Source organism: Cervus elaphus, chromosome 23, assembly GCF_910594005.1.
Source record: "Cervus elaphus chromosome 23, mCerEla1.1, whole genome shotgun sequence".
NCBI classification, from domain to species: Eukaryota; Metazoa; Chordata; class Mammalia; order Artiodactyla; family Cervidae; genus Cervus; species Cervus elaphus.
Window position 1 is genome coordinate 70098685 of NC_057837.1, and position 16078 is coordinate 70114762.

A 16078-nucleotide genomic window follows, 5' to 3' on the forward strand; every position below is an offset into this window, starting at 1 on the left:
GACCATACCCCACAGTGCTTTGCATGATCTGAGGGTTTGGGGCCTGTTTGCCAGTCCAGCCCCAGGCCTCCCTCCCCACATATTACCCTTCTTCCTGTTGCTCAAGTGCATGACGTCTGCTCTGGCCACAGGGCCTTTGCACATGTAAAGGGACACCCTCAATCCCACAAAGCTGGCAACATCTCACTCTCCAGCTCTCAGCTCAATCTTCCTTTCTCAGGAAGCCTTCTGTGATCTTCCCACTGTAGACTCTGACAGCTTTCTGTACTTGTCGTCAGAGCTCTTAGGACAGCTGTATTTCTGAGACTATCGGACTAACCCATGGCTCTCCTCCACACCCTATTTAAGAAAGGGCACCCCGTTTACTAAACCCTCTACAGGGTATTGGCACAAAGTAGGTGTTCAACAATTGATTTTGGGCAACCTGGCTTGAGATCCGGGCTCTTTCCTGTATGCAAGGCTGGCATAGTGTGCCTGGATCCTGGCTCAAATTCTTCCTCTCCTTGTAGCTGACCCTCACCCCACCTGCAGACCCAAGACTGGCTGCCAGCTGCTGGGGATGGGCAGGCTCTGAAGGCAGACCTGAGGTCTATCACTGACTCTATCACCTGAGGCAGCTGACTTCCTTTCCCTGAGCCTCACTTCACCCAATGACATCATCAAAATCCTCTCCACCTTTGCAAACTTTTAAGGATGAAAAGTGATAAGAAATGAAAGTATCCTCTGTATTTTAAGAACTCAATGAAAATATGTGAATTGTTTTATTATTATTTTAGACCAGTGGTTTTCAAGATATAGACCCTTGGCCAATAGCATCAATGATACCTGGGAACTCTTTAGAAATGCCAACACTTGAGTCCCAGCCCAGACCCAGCGAATCAGAAACTCTGGGATGGGGATGAGTAATTTGCATTTTAATAAGCCCTCCAGGAGATTCTGTTGCACACTCAGGTGTGAACGTACAGACCATTCAATGTTCAGTTATTTAACACAGGGGTGCCGTGGCACTTCAATATGTCTTGGGCAAGATGAAAATATCTTACTGAAATTGGCCCATGAGACTAGAGACCCACCTGTGTTGGGTGTAAGGCATAAAAATTTATCTTTGTGAAATGTGTAAGATGCTCCAGGCACTATTCTAGAAGCCTATGGATGCCATGCCATTTGATACTCATAGTAACCCATTTTATGGATGAGGAAAATCAAGGCTCCAAGAAGTTGAATGACTTAAGGAGAAGGTGTAAGGTTGAGAGCTTCCTTATAAAGTGGTGGGGGCCCTACCCCTCCTACCCCCACCACCGAGGCCCACTGCTTCCACAGCCCCTCTATGGCAGTTCTGATTCTGACACCATCCCATCCCACCGTGTGCCCTGCTGCCCCATCCCTGGCCAGAGGAGAAGGCTCAGTTTCCTTGTCTGCTGCTGCTGCTGCTGCTAAGTCACTTCAGTCATGTCCAACTCTGTGTGACCCCATAGACAGCAGCCCACCAGGCTCCCCCGTCCCTGGGATTCTCCAGGCAAGAGTACTGGAGTGGGTTGCCATTTCCTTCTCCAATGCATGAAAGTGAAAAATGAAAGTGAAGTCGCTCAGTTGTGTCCGACTCTTAGTGACCCCATGGACTGCAGCCTACCAGGCTCCTCCGTCCATGGGATTTTCCAGGCAAGAGTACTGGAGTGGGGTGCCATTGCCTTATCCATTTCTTGTCTACATGGTACTAACTCTCAAAACAAACCACAACTCCTCCTCTCTTCCTCCATCATCAAAGTTAACCTAATAAATCAGTCTTCTCAAGTCATATCCACTTAAGAGAGAATCACTTCAGAGAGGTGGGGCCGGGGAGAGACTATCACTTGGATACAAGATGTCCTTTTCCCCCCCTGTCTTCTGGGCACTGAGGAAGGTAAAGAAAAGGTGCAATTTTTGAGAGAAAAGAGATTTGACTCATTACAATGAATTGTGGACCTGAAAAATCACTTCTTAGAAGCACTGGAAATGTTAATGCCATCATCTTGCATGAGTGGAGAGGCAGGAGGCAGGTAATTTTGCCGAGACTGCCTGGGTATCCCATTGAAGCTAAAGGTCTGCACATTTAATCTTGATTGAATTACCATTATCAGGGGAGAGAGGGTGGCCTGGGCACCACAGGGAAACAGTCTGGCATTCTGTGCACCTCCCAGGGCTGCCAGCTCCCTGTCGGCTGGGGCTGAACTGCTCCTTTCTGCAGGGCCCTCTGGGGAGCTGCTCTGATGGATGAAACCTTTGGGGCTATGGAGGGGGCTTAAGCCACAGAAGGGCAGAGAACTGAGAGAAGCTAGAGGAACAGTGGCCTAACTGATGACTTTGTGGCTTCACTCCAAGCAGAGTGTCCAGCCTACACTTCACGAAGGGGATCTTCTGAAGAAAGGGCAGGAGGTTTCTGATCTAGATTCCTTCAGAAGCAGAATCAGAGACAAAGATATAAGTGTAGACAAAGATGGAGTGTAAGGACTTGATTTAGGAGATGATCCCAGAAAACACTGGGAGGGGAATGGGAAGTGAAATGGAGAAAGGAAGGAAGGAGAAAGAAAGGAATTCAATAAGGGGTGTGTCATTAAGCAAGTTATCACTGTAGGCAGTTGGGGCTTGCTTACCCCTGTTAGGGAACTTCCATGTGTTTGAACATGCACCCCCAAGATATTCCACCTTAGAGGGGAGGGACCTGGGGTACTTATACTCCATCCCCCACTAGTCATGCATTGAGAACTGCTCCCGGGACATTTAATTTCCTGGGAGTCTCGGCCTGCCCCACAAGCAGGCAGAGAGGGATACAGACACAGTGGCCAGAACAAGGCCTCTGTGAAAAAGGACACTGAGGTTACTGCACAAGGTTTCTCCATGAGGCCCAGGCAGGAGCCACCCTCAGAAACAGCAAAGGAAAAGAAGGAATTGGGAGCTCCCATTCTGACATCCAGCTCAGTCTCCCCAGAAATCAGCAGAGAAACAGCTATGAGACGAAGCCCTTGGGTTTGTTTTGAACCAGAGTCCCTCCCTACAAGTGAAAATGGCTTCTCTGAAGAGCTCATGCAGTCTGCTATCCATCCTGAGGTCAGAGACCTCAACACATTTTTCCCTAAAAGCATGGGTGTGTCCAGGTGTAGAGGGACTCCTTGGTAGGCAGCTCATGGCATCTGGGCAGCCAGAGCCCAGAGCTCTGGTCCTCACTGTCCTTCAGACTCTCTGTGTGACCGCAGGCAAGGGTTCTACACCTCTGGACCACTGCTTCTTGCCTGTGAACTCAGGGAGGCTAGACGTGGTCTCATCTAGATTTAAAGGCCTATGCAGTCAGCTTCAGATTCAGCATTTATTCATCTTAGCTTGCCCTCTTTGCACTGAAAGATAAAACGCTGTCAGAAAGATGAAGTGACCTTGTTGAAGGTCATGCACGAGGTCAAAGGCAGAATTGAGACTAGCACCCAGGTCTGCTGGACCCCATACCTGGTACTCCATTACACCTGAGCCTAGAGGTTTGTTTAAATTAGGGGGTTAGAAGTCTCAGAAAATATCCCAGATCTCTTGTTTGCCAGTCAGACTTCTGCACCTGCCTCTCTCAACTGGGAGCTGATCTCTGTGGATGAGAGGTTTGTATGCTCAGCATCGCGAATCATCAGGGAAATGCAAATCAAAACCACAATGAGATATCACCTCACAAATACTGGCAAGGATGTGGAGAAAAGGGAACCCTTGTACACTGTTGGAACGTAAACTGGTGCAGCCACTGTGGAAAAACAGCATGGGGATTCTTCAAGAAACTAAAAACAGAACTACCAGATGATCCAGCAGTTCTACTCCTGGGTATAATATATCCAAAGAAAATGAAAACACTAATTTGAAAAGATATATGCGCCCCAAGATATGACAGCAACCCAGTGTACATCAAGAGATGAGTGGATAAAGAAGATGTGGTACACACACACGCACACACACACACACACACATACACGACTATTAGCCATAAAAATGAATGGGATTTTGCCATTTGCGTGACCTGGAGGGCATCGTGCTCAGTGAAGAAAGAGAAAGACAAATGCTATATGTGATCACTTATCTGTGGCATCTAAAATATAAAACAAATGATTATAACTAAACAGAACAGATACACAGATGTAGAGAATAAACTAGTGATTACCAGCAGGGAGAGGAAAGGGGGGAGGAGCAAGATGGGAGTGGCCAATATTTTATAAGAACTTTAAATGGAATATAGTCTAAAAAAGTATTGAACCACTATGTTGTACACCTGAAACTAACGTTAACATTAATGCATCAAAAGAAGAAAGAAAATAAGGTGAGAGGTTCATAAACTCCAGAGTGCATCGGGGTCACCGGTGCATCTGTTCTACATCTCTTTGGAACTGAGATTGCTGGGCGCCACCCCCGGGACATCTGTGGGACAGGTCTGCAGTGGGATGCAAAACTGGGTCTTCTAACCAGTTCTTAGGTGCTGCTGCTCCAGGAACCACACTTTGAGAACAACTGGACTCTGTCTACAGGTTTTCTTGTCCTCTGGCTCTGGCTTGGTTTAGCTATTGGAAAACACAGGCAGAAGACTGGATGAAGTGGGGAGGTATCAATACTTATTCTTTCAGCTCTCTTTGTTGGGGCCACCACAGGCTGCCTGCAAGGCCACTAAAAGGTCATACCTTCAGCTAGGTCACCTTCCTCTGGGTCCTGGGAACCTCTTACAGAATCCTCTGTGGCCTGGGTATGGCATTTAGCCCCAGGATACTGTACTATTCCTGTAATCTCCCTATAGCTACCTCACATCTTCATGAAAAAAATAAAAACAAACAAAATCCACTTGATCAAGTTATCTTCAAATCACCCTATTTGAAGGTCCCATCAGTTTTCTACTGGGACCCCGACAGATTCCAGGAGAATCTGTCATTTGCTAAAAGAGAAGCCTCGTTTGATAAAATGTGCACCCTCTGGGATCAGTTCCTCTCCTTCTGCAGTCTCCTTCCAGACAGTCCAAGAAGTACCCTCTCCAACGTCCACAGGAGGAATGCTGCAGTATTCTTGAAATTTCCCCTTGCCACCGTCTATGCCCCAGGGTTACTTAAAAGCAAAGCGCTCTTTTGTTCTGTTTCTCCCATTCATTTCCTTCCCTTTCACTCTCTTTCTTTTCTACTCCCTGGAAACCCCACTGTCTCTATTACTAAATTCTAAACAGAAGCATTTGGAAGAAAGGGCTTATTTAGCTAAGGTTTCTCTTTCATTGTTTCATTTGCAGGCAGCGCCCTCCCTCCATCTCCCCTCCTTTCATCTCTCCGTCCTCCCTGGCCTGGGCCTTTGTCCTCCACACCAGCCTCCCAGAGCCCTGGGTTCCTTAGGATGCTAATCACACCTGGTGTTCTTCTTGCGCCAAGAATATTTCTATTTATCAAGCCAGGGCAGACTTTGCCTTTGGGAGGGACACATACAAGGACAGGAACACTTTCCAATCCTTCGGGCTGTTTCTCTTTTTCCGGTCTCATTTCAATTCCAGGACACTTTTCTTTCTTTCTTTCTTGGTCCTCTTTATGCCTTGCACTGCTTTTGGGTGCACTGTCTCCTCTCAGGACTGAGTGCAGACCCGGTCCAGCCACAGTTCTGCTGCAGAATTACTGATACTTACGTTACAAAGGAGATTCGACTCTAAACCCAGCAAACCCGTGTTCGATCCCTGGGTCAGGAAGATCCCCTGGAGAAGGAAATACCACTCTAGTATTCCTGATTGGGAAATCCCATGGACAGAGGAGACAGGTGAGCTACAGTCCATGAGGCCACAGAGAGTCAGACACAACTGAGCAACCAACACAAACACCGACACACACACACAAACCCAGCAAAGTGATATTACTAGCTGTTTAAGTTTCCTCTGTCTCTGTTTGGGCTTCCTCTAAAGTAGATGTAAGATGGGAATTCCAGTGCAAGCAGTTTATGTAGGAAGAGAAGGGGACGCCAGGGGGAATAGGCGGTGGGGGGATGGGGGTGAGACGGCCTATAGAAGGAGCCCGGGAAGGGTGAGTTTCCAAATCTACTGTGACTGTGGGCACTGCAGCCCACTCCCTATGGACGCTCTGGGAAAAGGTGAAGAACATGCAACCCAGCAGGGTTAGAGGTGAGGAGCTGGGCTATTTTGTGGTCCAGGGAGAGATGGTCCTGAGCCTGGACAGAGCATCCTGCCTCAGCTTTGGAGAAAGCCCTCAGGCAAAGAGATGCAGACAGGGCAGGACTCCGGGTGAGTGGCGGGGGCGGGGGGGGGGGGGGCGGACCAGTGAGGTGCCAGGGCACATGCTTTAGAGAGGTGATTGCTCTCAGAGTCAGGAAGGTGCAGGGTCAACAGCTGAGGCCAAGCAGCCCCTGGAATGTCACATGCTGGGTGTCGCCTGCCTCACCCTAGTTGCATCCCTAGATGCCAGTGGGTGTTACTGAAACTAGAGGGAAAGGGGCAGGGCACTACCTTTAAAAGAATAACATACCCTGAGGACATAACATAAACTGATTAGCACCAAACAGGTCCAAGATGAGTTGCTCTCCACTAGACCCTCAGTTCAGTTCAGTCGCTCAGTCGTGTCCAACTCTTTATGACCCCATGGACAGCAGCACGCCAGGCTTCCCTGTCCATCACCAACTCCCAGAGATTGCTCAAACTTATGTCCATTGAGTCAGTGATGCCATCCAACCATCTCACCCTCTGTCGTCCCCCTCTCCTCCTGCCTTCAATCTTGCCCAGCATCAGGGTCTTTTCAAATGAGTCAGTTCTTCGCTCTAGGTGGCCAAAGTATTGGAGCTTCAGGTTCACTATCAGTCCTTCCATGAATATTTAGGACTGATTTCCTTTAGGATTGACTCCTTGGATCTCCTTCTCCAAGGGACTCTCAAGAGTCTTTTCCAACACCACAGTTCAAAAGCATCAATTCTTTGGCGCTCAGCTTTCCTTATGGTCCAACTGTCACATCCATACATGACCACTGGAAAAACCACAGCTTTGACTATACGGACCTTTGTCAGTAAAATAATGTCTGTGCTTTTTAATATGCTGTCCATTAGACCCTGAGCCTCAGTATATGCTCATTGTAATGCACTAGCAAGCTAAACGACACACCCACAGGTGCCATAATAGTTCCAAGGCCAACCAAAAAGACCAAAAAGGGGCTGGTGGCTCAATTCCTGGAAATCTCTACCCATTCCCCCAAACAGTTGGAATAATCCTCCCACTCACTGGCTGATGAAATTATCCAGTCCACTAAAATTGACCACACCGTATTTTCATACTGCTTTCACCTTCTGAGATGGCCCATACTCTGTGAAGTGTGTTTCTTTCTAAATAAATCCACTTTTTCACCTATCACTTTGTCTCTCACTGAATTCTTTCTGTGATGAGACATCAAGAACCTGAGCTTCGTTAAGTCCTGAGATGAGGTGTGTGATCTCAAATAAGAGAATATGAGTTATATGGCTTCATTACAAGGAGGCAGTGGGGCTGTGGGTGTGGATGGGACGCTGACAGCGTCTTCTATCCTCTTTCCATGGAATTTAATTCCCTTCACTGTTCTCCTTGCTCCTGGGATCCTGCCTTCTCAGACGTGGGATCCTGGAGGGGACAAGAGCATCAGCCCTCCTTCCCTTCTCCCAACTCTCCACCTCTTCGTGCAGGCTCTTTATGTCTTCCTTGCTGGAATGTCACTGCTCCTAGAGTTATCCTGATTCAGCCTTCCTCCAGCCATCCTTTCTGGGTGTTCTCCATTTTGAGCGGGGGAGGGGAGAGCCAGAAGGGAGAGACCCATGGCTCAAGCCCTTCGGGGTCTTATGGGGAATTTGTGAGTTCCAACACTCAGTCCTGTCTACCGAGCACCAGCCATAAGTCAGGTGTGGGGCCACAGAAGTGCAAGATGGCTCTGGCCCTGCTATTCCAGGACATCGGTTCCAGTGAGGAGACCAGGCAGCCAACAGACGGCCCTCCACGTGCTCGCAAATCACAACGGCACGGAGAACTAAGAAGACATGCATTGTGCTCTTGGAGTGAATTATGGGGTTTTGGCTGAATTATATTGGTCAGAAGAATTCCCCAAGGAAGTGGTACCTGAGCAAAGATCTGAAGAATAAGGGGAACTTAGCAGAGAGAGAAGGGAAGGGCAGGTTGATAGAGCAAAGAGGACGTGCAAAGGCCCTGTGTCATGGACGAGTGTGGAAAGTTCAAGGTACTGGATGAAGGGCAGTGGGGCTTAACTGAGGAGACTGTGGTAGGGAGAACACCACAGTGAGGCTGAGCAATGAGACGGAGAGAGGGCCGAGGCCTTTGGACAAGAAGGGCTCGACACTGAAGGGAGCCCTTTGAAGGGTTTTCTGTAGACAGTGACATGGTCTGACTCGTATTTTGAGGAGGTCCCTCTGGCTTCTGTTAGAGATAGGCATAAAGCTGGGGGCCAAAGTAGATGTGGAACCACCAGGAAGAAGGAAGGCAGAGGCCAAATGAGAGTGGATCATGGCTCGAGCAAGGATGCTGAGCACAGAGGGTGAGCACTGAGAGGTCCGGAAAGATATGAAACTTCCCATCCTTGGCCCCTGAGGCTTTGGACCATAAACCTGTCCTAACCTGGATACCCTTGTCTCTCAGGGAGGCAGGGTCTCTTTACTGTGCTCTAGTCATTACTTTTTTTCTATTATTATTTTCCATTATAATATTTCATCATTATACCCATTTTACAGAGAGAAGACTGAGGCTTAGAGCGAGCACACAGTTACAGCCTATAATTTAGTGGACTCCATCTGAACTCACCATCTAGTAGGAGGAAGGGACAAATGACCAAATATTTTAAGGCATGAGTATGCATGGCTCTGGAGCACAGAATGGTCAGAGCCAGCAGAACCTGGGCCCAGAATACGCACTTCCTGGCAGCAGAGAGCCTGGCTCAGAGGAGAACCACACATCTTAGGTCTTAATACACATTTCCTGAGCGCGTGAACGTCTCTTTCCAACACTTCATTTGCAGGAAATCTTGCTGTCTGCCTTACTCTCTTCCAAGAGACAAATTATAAATGCTTTTCTGATTAGTTCTCCCATTCACAGTCGATTTCTGAATCAGCACAGGAAACAGCTAAGTTAAAACTTCTGCCTCTTTCTTCCTTCACAAGCTGCCTGCATCTTATGCTTTCTTCCTCCAAGCTTTTTCTTAGGCAATGTCTAGACAGTCAAAGAAAACAAAACAAAACACTGAAGTGTACTAGCAGTAACTTGTTATTCAAGATTTTTTTTTTTTGGCTGAACTGGGTTACTCTGAGAATGGAGACCAAAGGATGCTTGTTACCAGCTGATGAGATGTCAAAAGGTCCAGGTTGGCTGCACCACAGGAGAGGGGCTGTTGTAGATTCCTGTTCTAATCATAGTATATGCTCTGCATTTTGCAGAGGAAACTTTGTCCTCTGTATTATGTTGTATAGAAGGCTGTGCATAGCATTGTTCATACCTGTCTCTCCCTCTCCTCCCAGCACTGAATATCAAGCAGGGTCCCACCCAAGTACTGTCACTGCCCTTGTTAAGGCCTCATTGTCCCTTGCTAGGACCACTGCAGTAGCCTCCTAGCTGGTCTCTCTGCCTTCAGCCTCCCTCAGTCTCATGCACCCTCCCAAAGTGCTGCCCTGGTGACCTTTCCAAAATGGACATGCCTCCCTGCCCCAACCCAGCTTATTCCACACCCCCACGCGGGTATTCAGTGAATTTTGCTCATGATAAGAAGGGCTGGTGCATCCACACTGCTCATCAGTGGCGCTGAGAGAGTAACTCAGTGGCTAAGAGTGATGGTGCCAGGTACTGTGCCGAGGGTTTTATGTACCTTTCCCGCCCTCCCCCAACCATCCTATCTTTATTCTTCTCCTCATTTTAAAGGCAAGAAAACTGAAGCTTAGAGAGGACAGGTAACCAGCCCAAGGCCCCGTAGCGGGGAGAGAAGCCCAGGGCTTCAACTACTCTGTGCCACTGTCTTCATCAAATCACGCGCTGCGACGGGGTGCCTCCAGGAATGCTGGGGCTCACTGCTGGGCAGAAGGCAATGTCCTTTCAGGCCTCCCCCAGGTCCACACAAAACCAGCTTCCCTCCTGCAGGCTCAGAGGGAGCCTGCCGGCACAGACGCCCACGCCGACACAGACCCTGAGCGGCAGGTACTCACATCACTGCCGAGCTCTGCCCCCAGCAGCAGTGGGCTCTGGCGGGAGTCATGACGCCCTAAGCCCTGGCTCTTGTGTGAACGGGGTAGCCCTGGGCTCCTCCGAATCCTGAGCTGGCCGCTTCCCAAACACTCAGGCTTAGGCTCACAGTTTCCTTCTATGCATCAGTCCTTGCTTAGGACTCTACCTTCCCGGAGTAGCAGTATCTCTCACCAAGGGATTCTCAGCCTATCCCTTGCTCTCCACCCAGTGTTGCTGCCATGATGGGATTCTGCATAGTAGGGGCCTGCTAGGAACACCCTTGCGTCTGGGCTTCCTCCCCAACCTCCACTGTGCCTGGAGCCAGCTCCCTGCCCAGCCCCTTTGGCTGAGATCAGCCATCCAGCCCAGGGATGACAGGGAGTCTGAGTCAGAGCTCCATGTCTAGTATGAGGACCTGAAATTGGAAACATCAAGGATTATCTGATAACAAATTCCAGGTAAATAATAGTGATGGCCTCCTTAAGTCTAAGTCCCCAAAGCCTGCAGTTCTCCCAGAAGGTCACCTACAGGATATGATGTTGCCGTATCGATTCTTGTTGCGGTTTTCATCCTCTTTGGCTGTGTCCCACGAAGCTGTCTGTCCCTCTGGTAAGGCCTAAAAAGAAAGGACAGAGTGATTAGAAAGGCTTGAGGTAGGAGCTTTATCTGGGTATAGCTGAGCCAACGGGGAGACCCACTGTGATGGGTCATGCAGTGTAAAAGCCTGTGTGTTCTTGGATGGGGCCTGGGGCGAACACAGACTAGGCCCCTCCCTGACTTCTTCACCTGTTTACTGACTCAGATGTTATTGATATCTTTTGTGTGTGAGATGAGATCAAATCTGGTCTAGGAGGAGAGTCATTTGTTTATTCATTCACTTGATGAGTATCTGAATCCCTAATATGTGCTGGGCACTATTCTAGGTACTCAGAATACAAAGAAATAGAGCCCCTTTGAGCTTCCAGTTGATTGGGAAACATAGCAAAGGAACAAGGAAGCATATATAATTTTAAATAGTAGAACTGCCATGAAGAAAATAAAGCGGGGAAGAGGTTCAGTGGTGGGGGAATGAGAATTATTTCAGATTGCACAGTCTGGAATGGCTTCTCTGAGAAGGTGACATTTACACTAATTCCTTCCTGATATGAAAAAGGCAGTCATGCCAAGAGAAGTGGGGAGTGGTCCAGGCAGAGAGAACAGCAGATGCAAAGGTGGTAACCGAAGTCAAGGATGAGGTGGGGAAAGCAGTGACGAAAGCATCTGGAGAGGCGGGGAGAGTTCAGGCTCTATGAGGCATTGTGGTTGCTGGTAACAAGCTGAGTGTTATTCTGGGTGTGATGAGAAACCATTGGAGGGTTTCGAGCAGGGCAGTTAGCTGATTTGCTATCTGTTTTATAAAGCACATTCTGGCTCGTGTATGGAACGCAGACTCTAGGAGGCCCAGGGAGGAACCAGGGAGATCAGTTAGGAAGGTTTTGCAATAGTGCAAGCAAGAGATGAGGGTACCCTGGACCAAGGTGATGGGCAGTGGATACAGTGAGAAGGGATTAATTTTAGGATATTCAGTTGGATATTGCAGGTTTTTGTTTCCCCCCCGAGGCAGACTCAGAAACAAGGATTCTAGTATGAGATAAGCCTAAGGAACACAGTGGGCGGCAGGGGGAAGAGTCAGACAATCGAGGGAAGAAAGTCAGTAGAGGGTAGATCCATGAACAAGTAACCGCTGCGACTGGGCTTAATCTCATGGGCCCATCTCAGGCCTCAGAGTTGTCCTCCCAGAGGGAGAAGGAAGTCGGGGTGCTCATCCGCAGGTTCCCATAAGTCACTGTTGAGGTCAGCTCTTAGGAAATCCCTTGGCACTTCTGTCATGCTCGGTAGGCAGGGTGTGCATATGCTTTTTGTCTTGAGGAAGTCCTTAGGCAAAAAGACACAGGAGGCGGGCACTGGATAGGCATACATGGGACCAGTGAGTGGAACGGAGGCAGGCAGGGTACCAACACGCCTACTTCAGACGTGGGTCATGATGGAGAGAGACAGGTGAAGGCTGTTGATTGGAAGAACTGAGTGGAGAGTCACATCTTTTACTGAAATGGAGAAGAAACAGATGGGGGAGAAACGGGTTTGGGGAAGCAGGAATTAAGCGTTGTGTTCTGGGTGTGTAAGGTACTTAGAACCGTGCCTAGGCACTCGCTTCTGAACATGTTCAAAATAATAAGAACAGCGGTGGCAGCAGCCAAGTTTGAGATGATTAGTCAACATCCAAGTTGAGATGCTGACTAGGAAGTTGGATATAGAGTGAGAGGGAAGGCAGAGATGAGACTCATCAGTTTAAAAGAATAGGAACTTCCCTGGTGGCCCCGTGGTTAAGACTCTCCCTGCCAATGTAAAGGACATGGGTTTTATCCCTGCTCTGGGAAGATTCCATATGCCACAGGACAACGGAGCCCGTACGCCACAATTACTGAGACTGTGCTCTAGAGTTTGTGCCCCGTACCAAGAGATGCCGCGGCAATGAGCAGCCCGTGCACCACAACTAGAAGGCAGACCCTGCCCGCCGCAACTAGAGAAAGCCTTCGTGCAGCAGTGAAGACCCAGTGCAGGCAAAAATAAATAAATACATGAATGAAATAAAAAGAGAAAGAAGACAGACAGGGAAAGAACTGCGTGAAGTGATTTAACAGAGTTACCAGCCAAGTGTCATGGAAACTCTGGGGAGGGTGCAGCCACTTACTTCACAGAGAAGAAAGATGGGCATTTCAGGGGATGGGAACAGCTTTAGAAGCATGAATGCCAAGAACACCTCCTGATTACTGCCCTCCTCCTGCCTCTGGGAGAACAAGCTGGCTGTCCTGCTCAGCTGGCCTCTGCACTGCTTCTGAGACCGGATGTGTTACCTCCTCAGGCTACACAGCTCCCTGTCAGCAGGGCAGGGGAGAGGAGCTCCCAGTCGTCTGAATTCACCAGCCTTGTCTGTGCCCACCTATTTCTTACCAGCTCTACATTCTGAGCAAGGAGGAGTCTGTGACCTGATTGGCCAGAAATCCAGCCATTCAGCAGGCGATGTTTTACAGGCAGGCAGGACTACTATCTATTCCAAGCCCAGACCATTCAGGATGCCCCCTTTTCTGCTTCCAGTCTCCTATGTCTATTTCAAGCCAGCCTAGGTGGGTCTTTTCACAGAGCAGGAGTTGGCAAGCTTTTTCTACAGTGGGTCAGATAGTAGGCGGTATGGGCTTGGTAAGTCAGGGAGTCTCCATTCCAACTACTCAAACTCAACTCCGGTGTTGTGGAGTGAGAGTGAATGCAGTCATAGACACAGTGCAACCACACGGGCATGGCTGTGTTCCTCTAAAACTTGATTTACAAAAACAAGTGCTGGGCTGGATTCAGCCTGTGGCTGTAGTTTACTGAGCTTTATTCTAGAAGCATGACCATGTTCCTCAGCTAGGCAGTGGTTGGGGTAGACAGAATGGGTGTCCATTCTGTTACCAAGCCATTCCAGAGTGAATGGAGATGGGGTGAGAGGTGCTTGCCGGGGCTAAGCCATGTTCTCAACTTAGTTTTGTGCAGGGTTTTAGACTGGGGTAACAGGGCACCTTCCCAGCTGTTACTTGATCAGAATGTAGTTCTCTGGGTGTCAGAAACCCTTTGAGAAGCAAACAGGCACAAGGCTCTATGCTACCTCTGAGTGTGAAAAAGTGCTGGGGAGATAAGAGAGCGCTCGTTCTGCAAGTGGAGGACTTGCATCTCCTTTTCCTCCCCTTCATCCTCTACTTACTCCTCATTGTAATTGACCATCACCCTGCATCCCTGTCATCACCAGCACAGGCCATCTGCAGTCTGCAAACAGCTTATACTTTTGCATGGAACTCTCGGCAGCCAGATTCCAGCCCTTGGCCTCATCCTCTCATCCCAGCCAGGTAGCTCCAGCTCTTTTAGGCAACTTGCCAGGCCTCTATATTCCTGGGTCTTTGTAGGGGTGGGGTGTGTTGATCTCAGTCATAGCAATGGACTTCTTGATGTTTATCTAATTAATTACATCCACCCAAAGTGGTGTGAAACCAAGAATAGCCCCCTGTGAATGTTTTCATACTCTTTTTTTTTTTTTAAATAAAAATCTGCTGGACACCTATTATGTGCCAGGGCTCAGGGTACAGTTAACTTAAGGTTTCGTAATGGTTGAACATTAGAATTGTCTGTGGAAGCTTTAAAACTCCCAAAGCTGTGGCCCTACCCCAGACCACTAAATCAGCGTCTAAGGGACACAGACATCAGTAGTATTTAAAACTCCCCGAGTGATTCTAATGTGCGGCTATGATTCTTGCAGATAGTGAATTTACCTGGAGAAACACTTTCCCACAAGTCTCCTCTGGCCTTGATTTTGCCCCTTCCAATCCATTCTCCTGTATAATCAAAGAAATCTTTCTAAACTGTGAATAGGACCCAGTTATTCCCCCTGTCACTGTCTTGAGGATAAATCCCAAACTCTTAAATACAAGGTCCTTAATGATTTCACCCTGTCTGCCCCTCCAATCTCATTGCTTATCCTTAAATCAATATATCAATGATTAGCAACTAATCACAATGCTACAGACAATTTCAGGTGTTAGAAACTTCTGAGACTGACTAGATACATGCTGTTCCCTCAGCCTGAAATTGTCTCCCACCTGAGTCTGCCTGCTAAAACTCTTACATATCCTTCAAAACCCGGTTCAAGCACCTTCTCTTCTGTGAAACCTTCCTCGCTTACCTTCCCACCATGCCACTGCGTCCCAGCTAGTCAGTTACTTCTGTTATTACATGGACTCTCTACATCTGATGATTTGAATCTCATCTTCCAGCCTGATGATGGGCTACTCTAGGTAAGTGGTAGCATCTTATTCACGATGGTATCTTCATAAACCAATGCTGACTTCATATCTCATATGTGCTTGAATCACCCCCTTTGAATAAACGAATGGATGGATAGATGGAACAAAAATAGTGGGTGAGGTGGGTGCTGTGCAGACAGAAGGCAAAGATCCTGGAATCTGAGAACTGGAGGTGACCTTTAAAATAAGTTGTCTGTGCTCCGACCTACAATGGGCTTCCAGGCAGCTGATAAGATGATCGCTAACATCTGCTATTTGGATGCCCTCAGTGATGGAGAGCTCACTACACACAAAAGCTTTCTGCTTCACTTTTGGACAGACCCACTGGGACTTTTCATTTAGCCTGTTCCCATGTACTTTGCCTTTGCCCTGATCCATGGGGCCCCTCGTATGCTCCCTCTGCACTGCGACACTGCAGAGGTTAATGAATGCCCCTGTCCACCTCCTGGGTGGACACAGGCGTATGTCCACCTGGGGCCTGGGATGGCACAGTTTGGCAGTCCTTTCTATATCCAGGCCGTGCTCTTCAGGATAAACCCAGGGTGGCGATCTCCTTTGGACAATCCTAAATGGTCCTGACGAGCTGTGCTGAGCGGCACTTCTCCGTAGAGACCACACAGACTCCTGGCACAGCTCTGGGGGCCTCCGTGTGCCCCCGGTAGGGGATGAAGGAGAATGGGTGGGCCCGGGGGCTGGGACGACGTTGACAAAGGCAGAGAGGAAACACCATGGGGCCGTCCAGGAGGGAGTGGTTATGACTCCTTAAATCGCAGACTTTGATCACACATCCATTTCCATTTTTAGGGAGCTACAATCTCATAGGGGATAATCTTAGGCAGGGAAAAACCATGAGGGGGTAAAAGTTTGAAAGGGAGACTCCTCTCCATCTTCAAAGTGAGCCAGCTGAGGGGCATTATTTTTGCATTAGTGGCTAGTTACAGTAGATTGACCAGGGAATGGTGGCAGTCATTAGGAGCTAATCACATTCTTTTGAAACCAAAAT

The 16078-nt window shown here is 48.5% G+C and overlaps 1 protein-coding gene across 12 annotated transcripts in view; it reads right to left on the reverse strand.

Moving 5' to 3' along the window:
• PTPRT (protein tyrosine phosphatase receptor type T) overlaps positions 1-16078 on the reverse strand; it is a 1101260-nt gene that overhangs the window by 58824 nt on the left and 1026358 nt on the right. For all 12 annotated transcript variants that reach the window (XM_043884333.1, XM_043884327.1, XM_043884332.1 and 9 more), the window contains one exon: positions 10733-10820. In XM_043884333.1, the coding sequence (XP_043740268.1) occupies positions 10733-10820 (88 nt within the window). The remainder of the gene's footprint in view (positions 1-10732; positions 10821-16078) is intronic.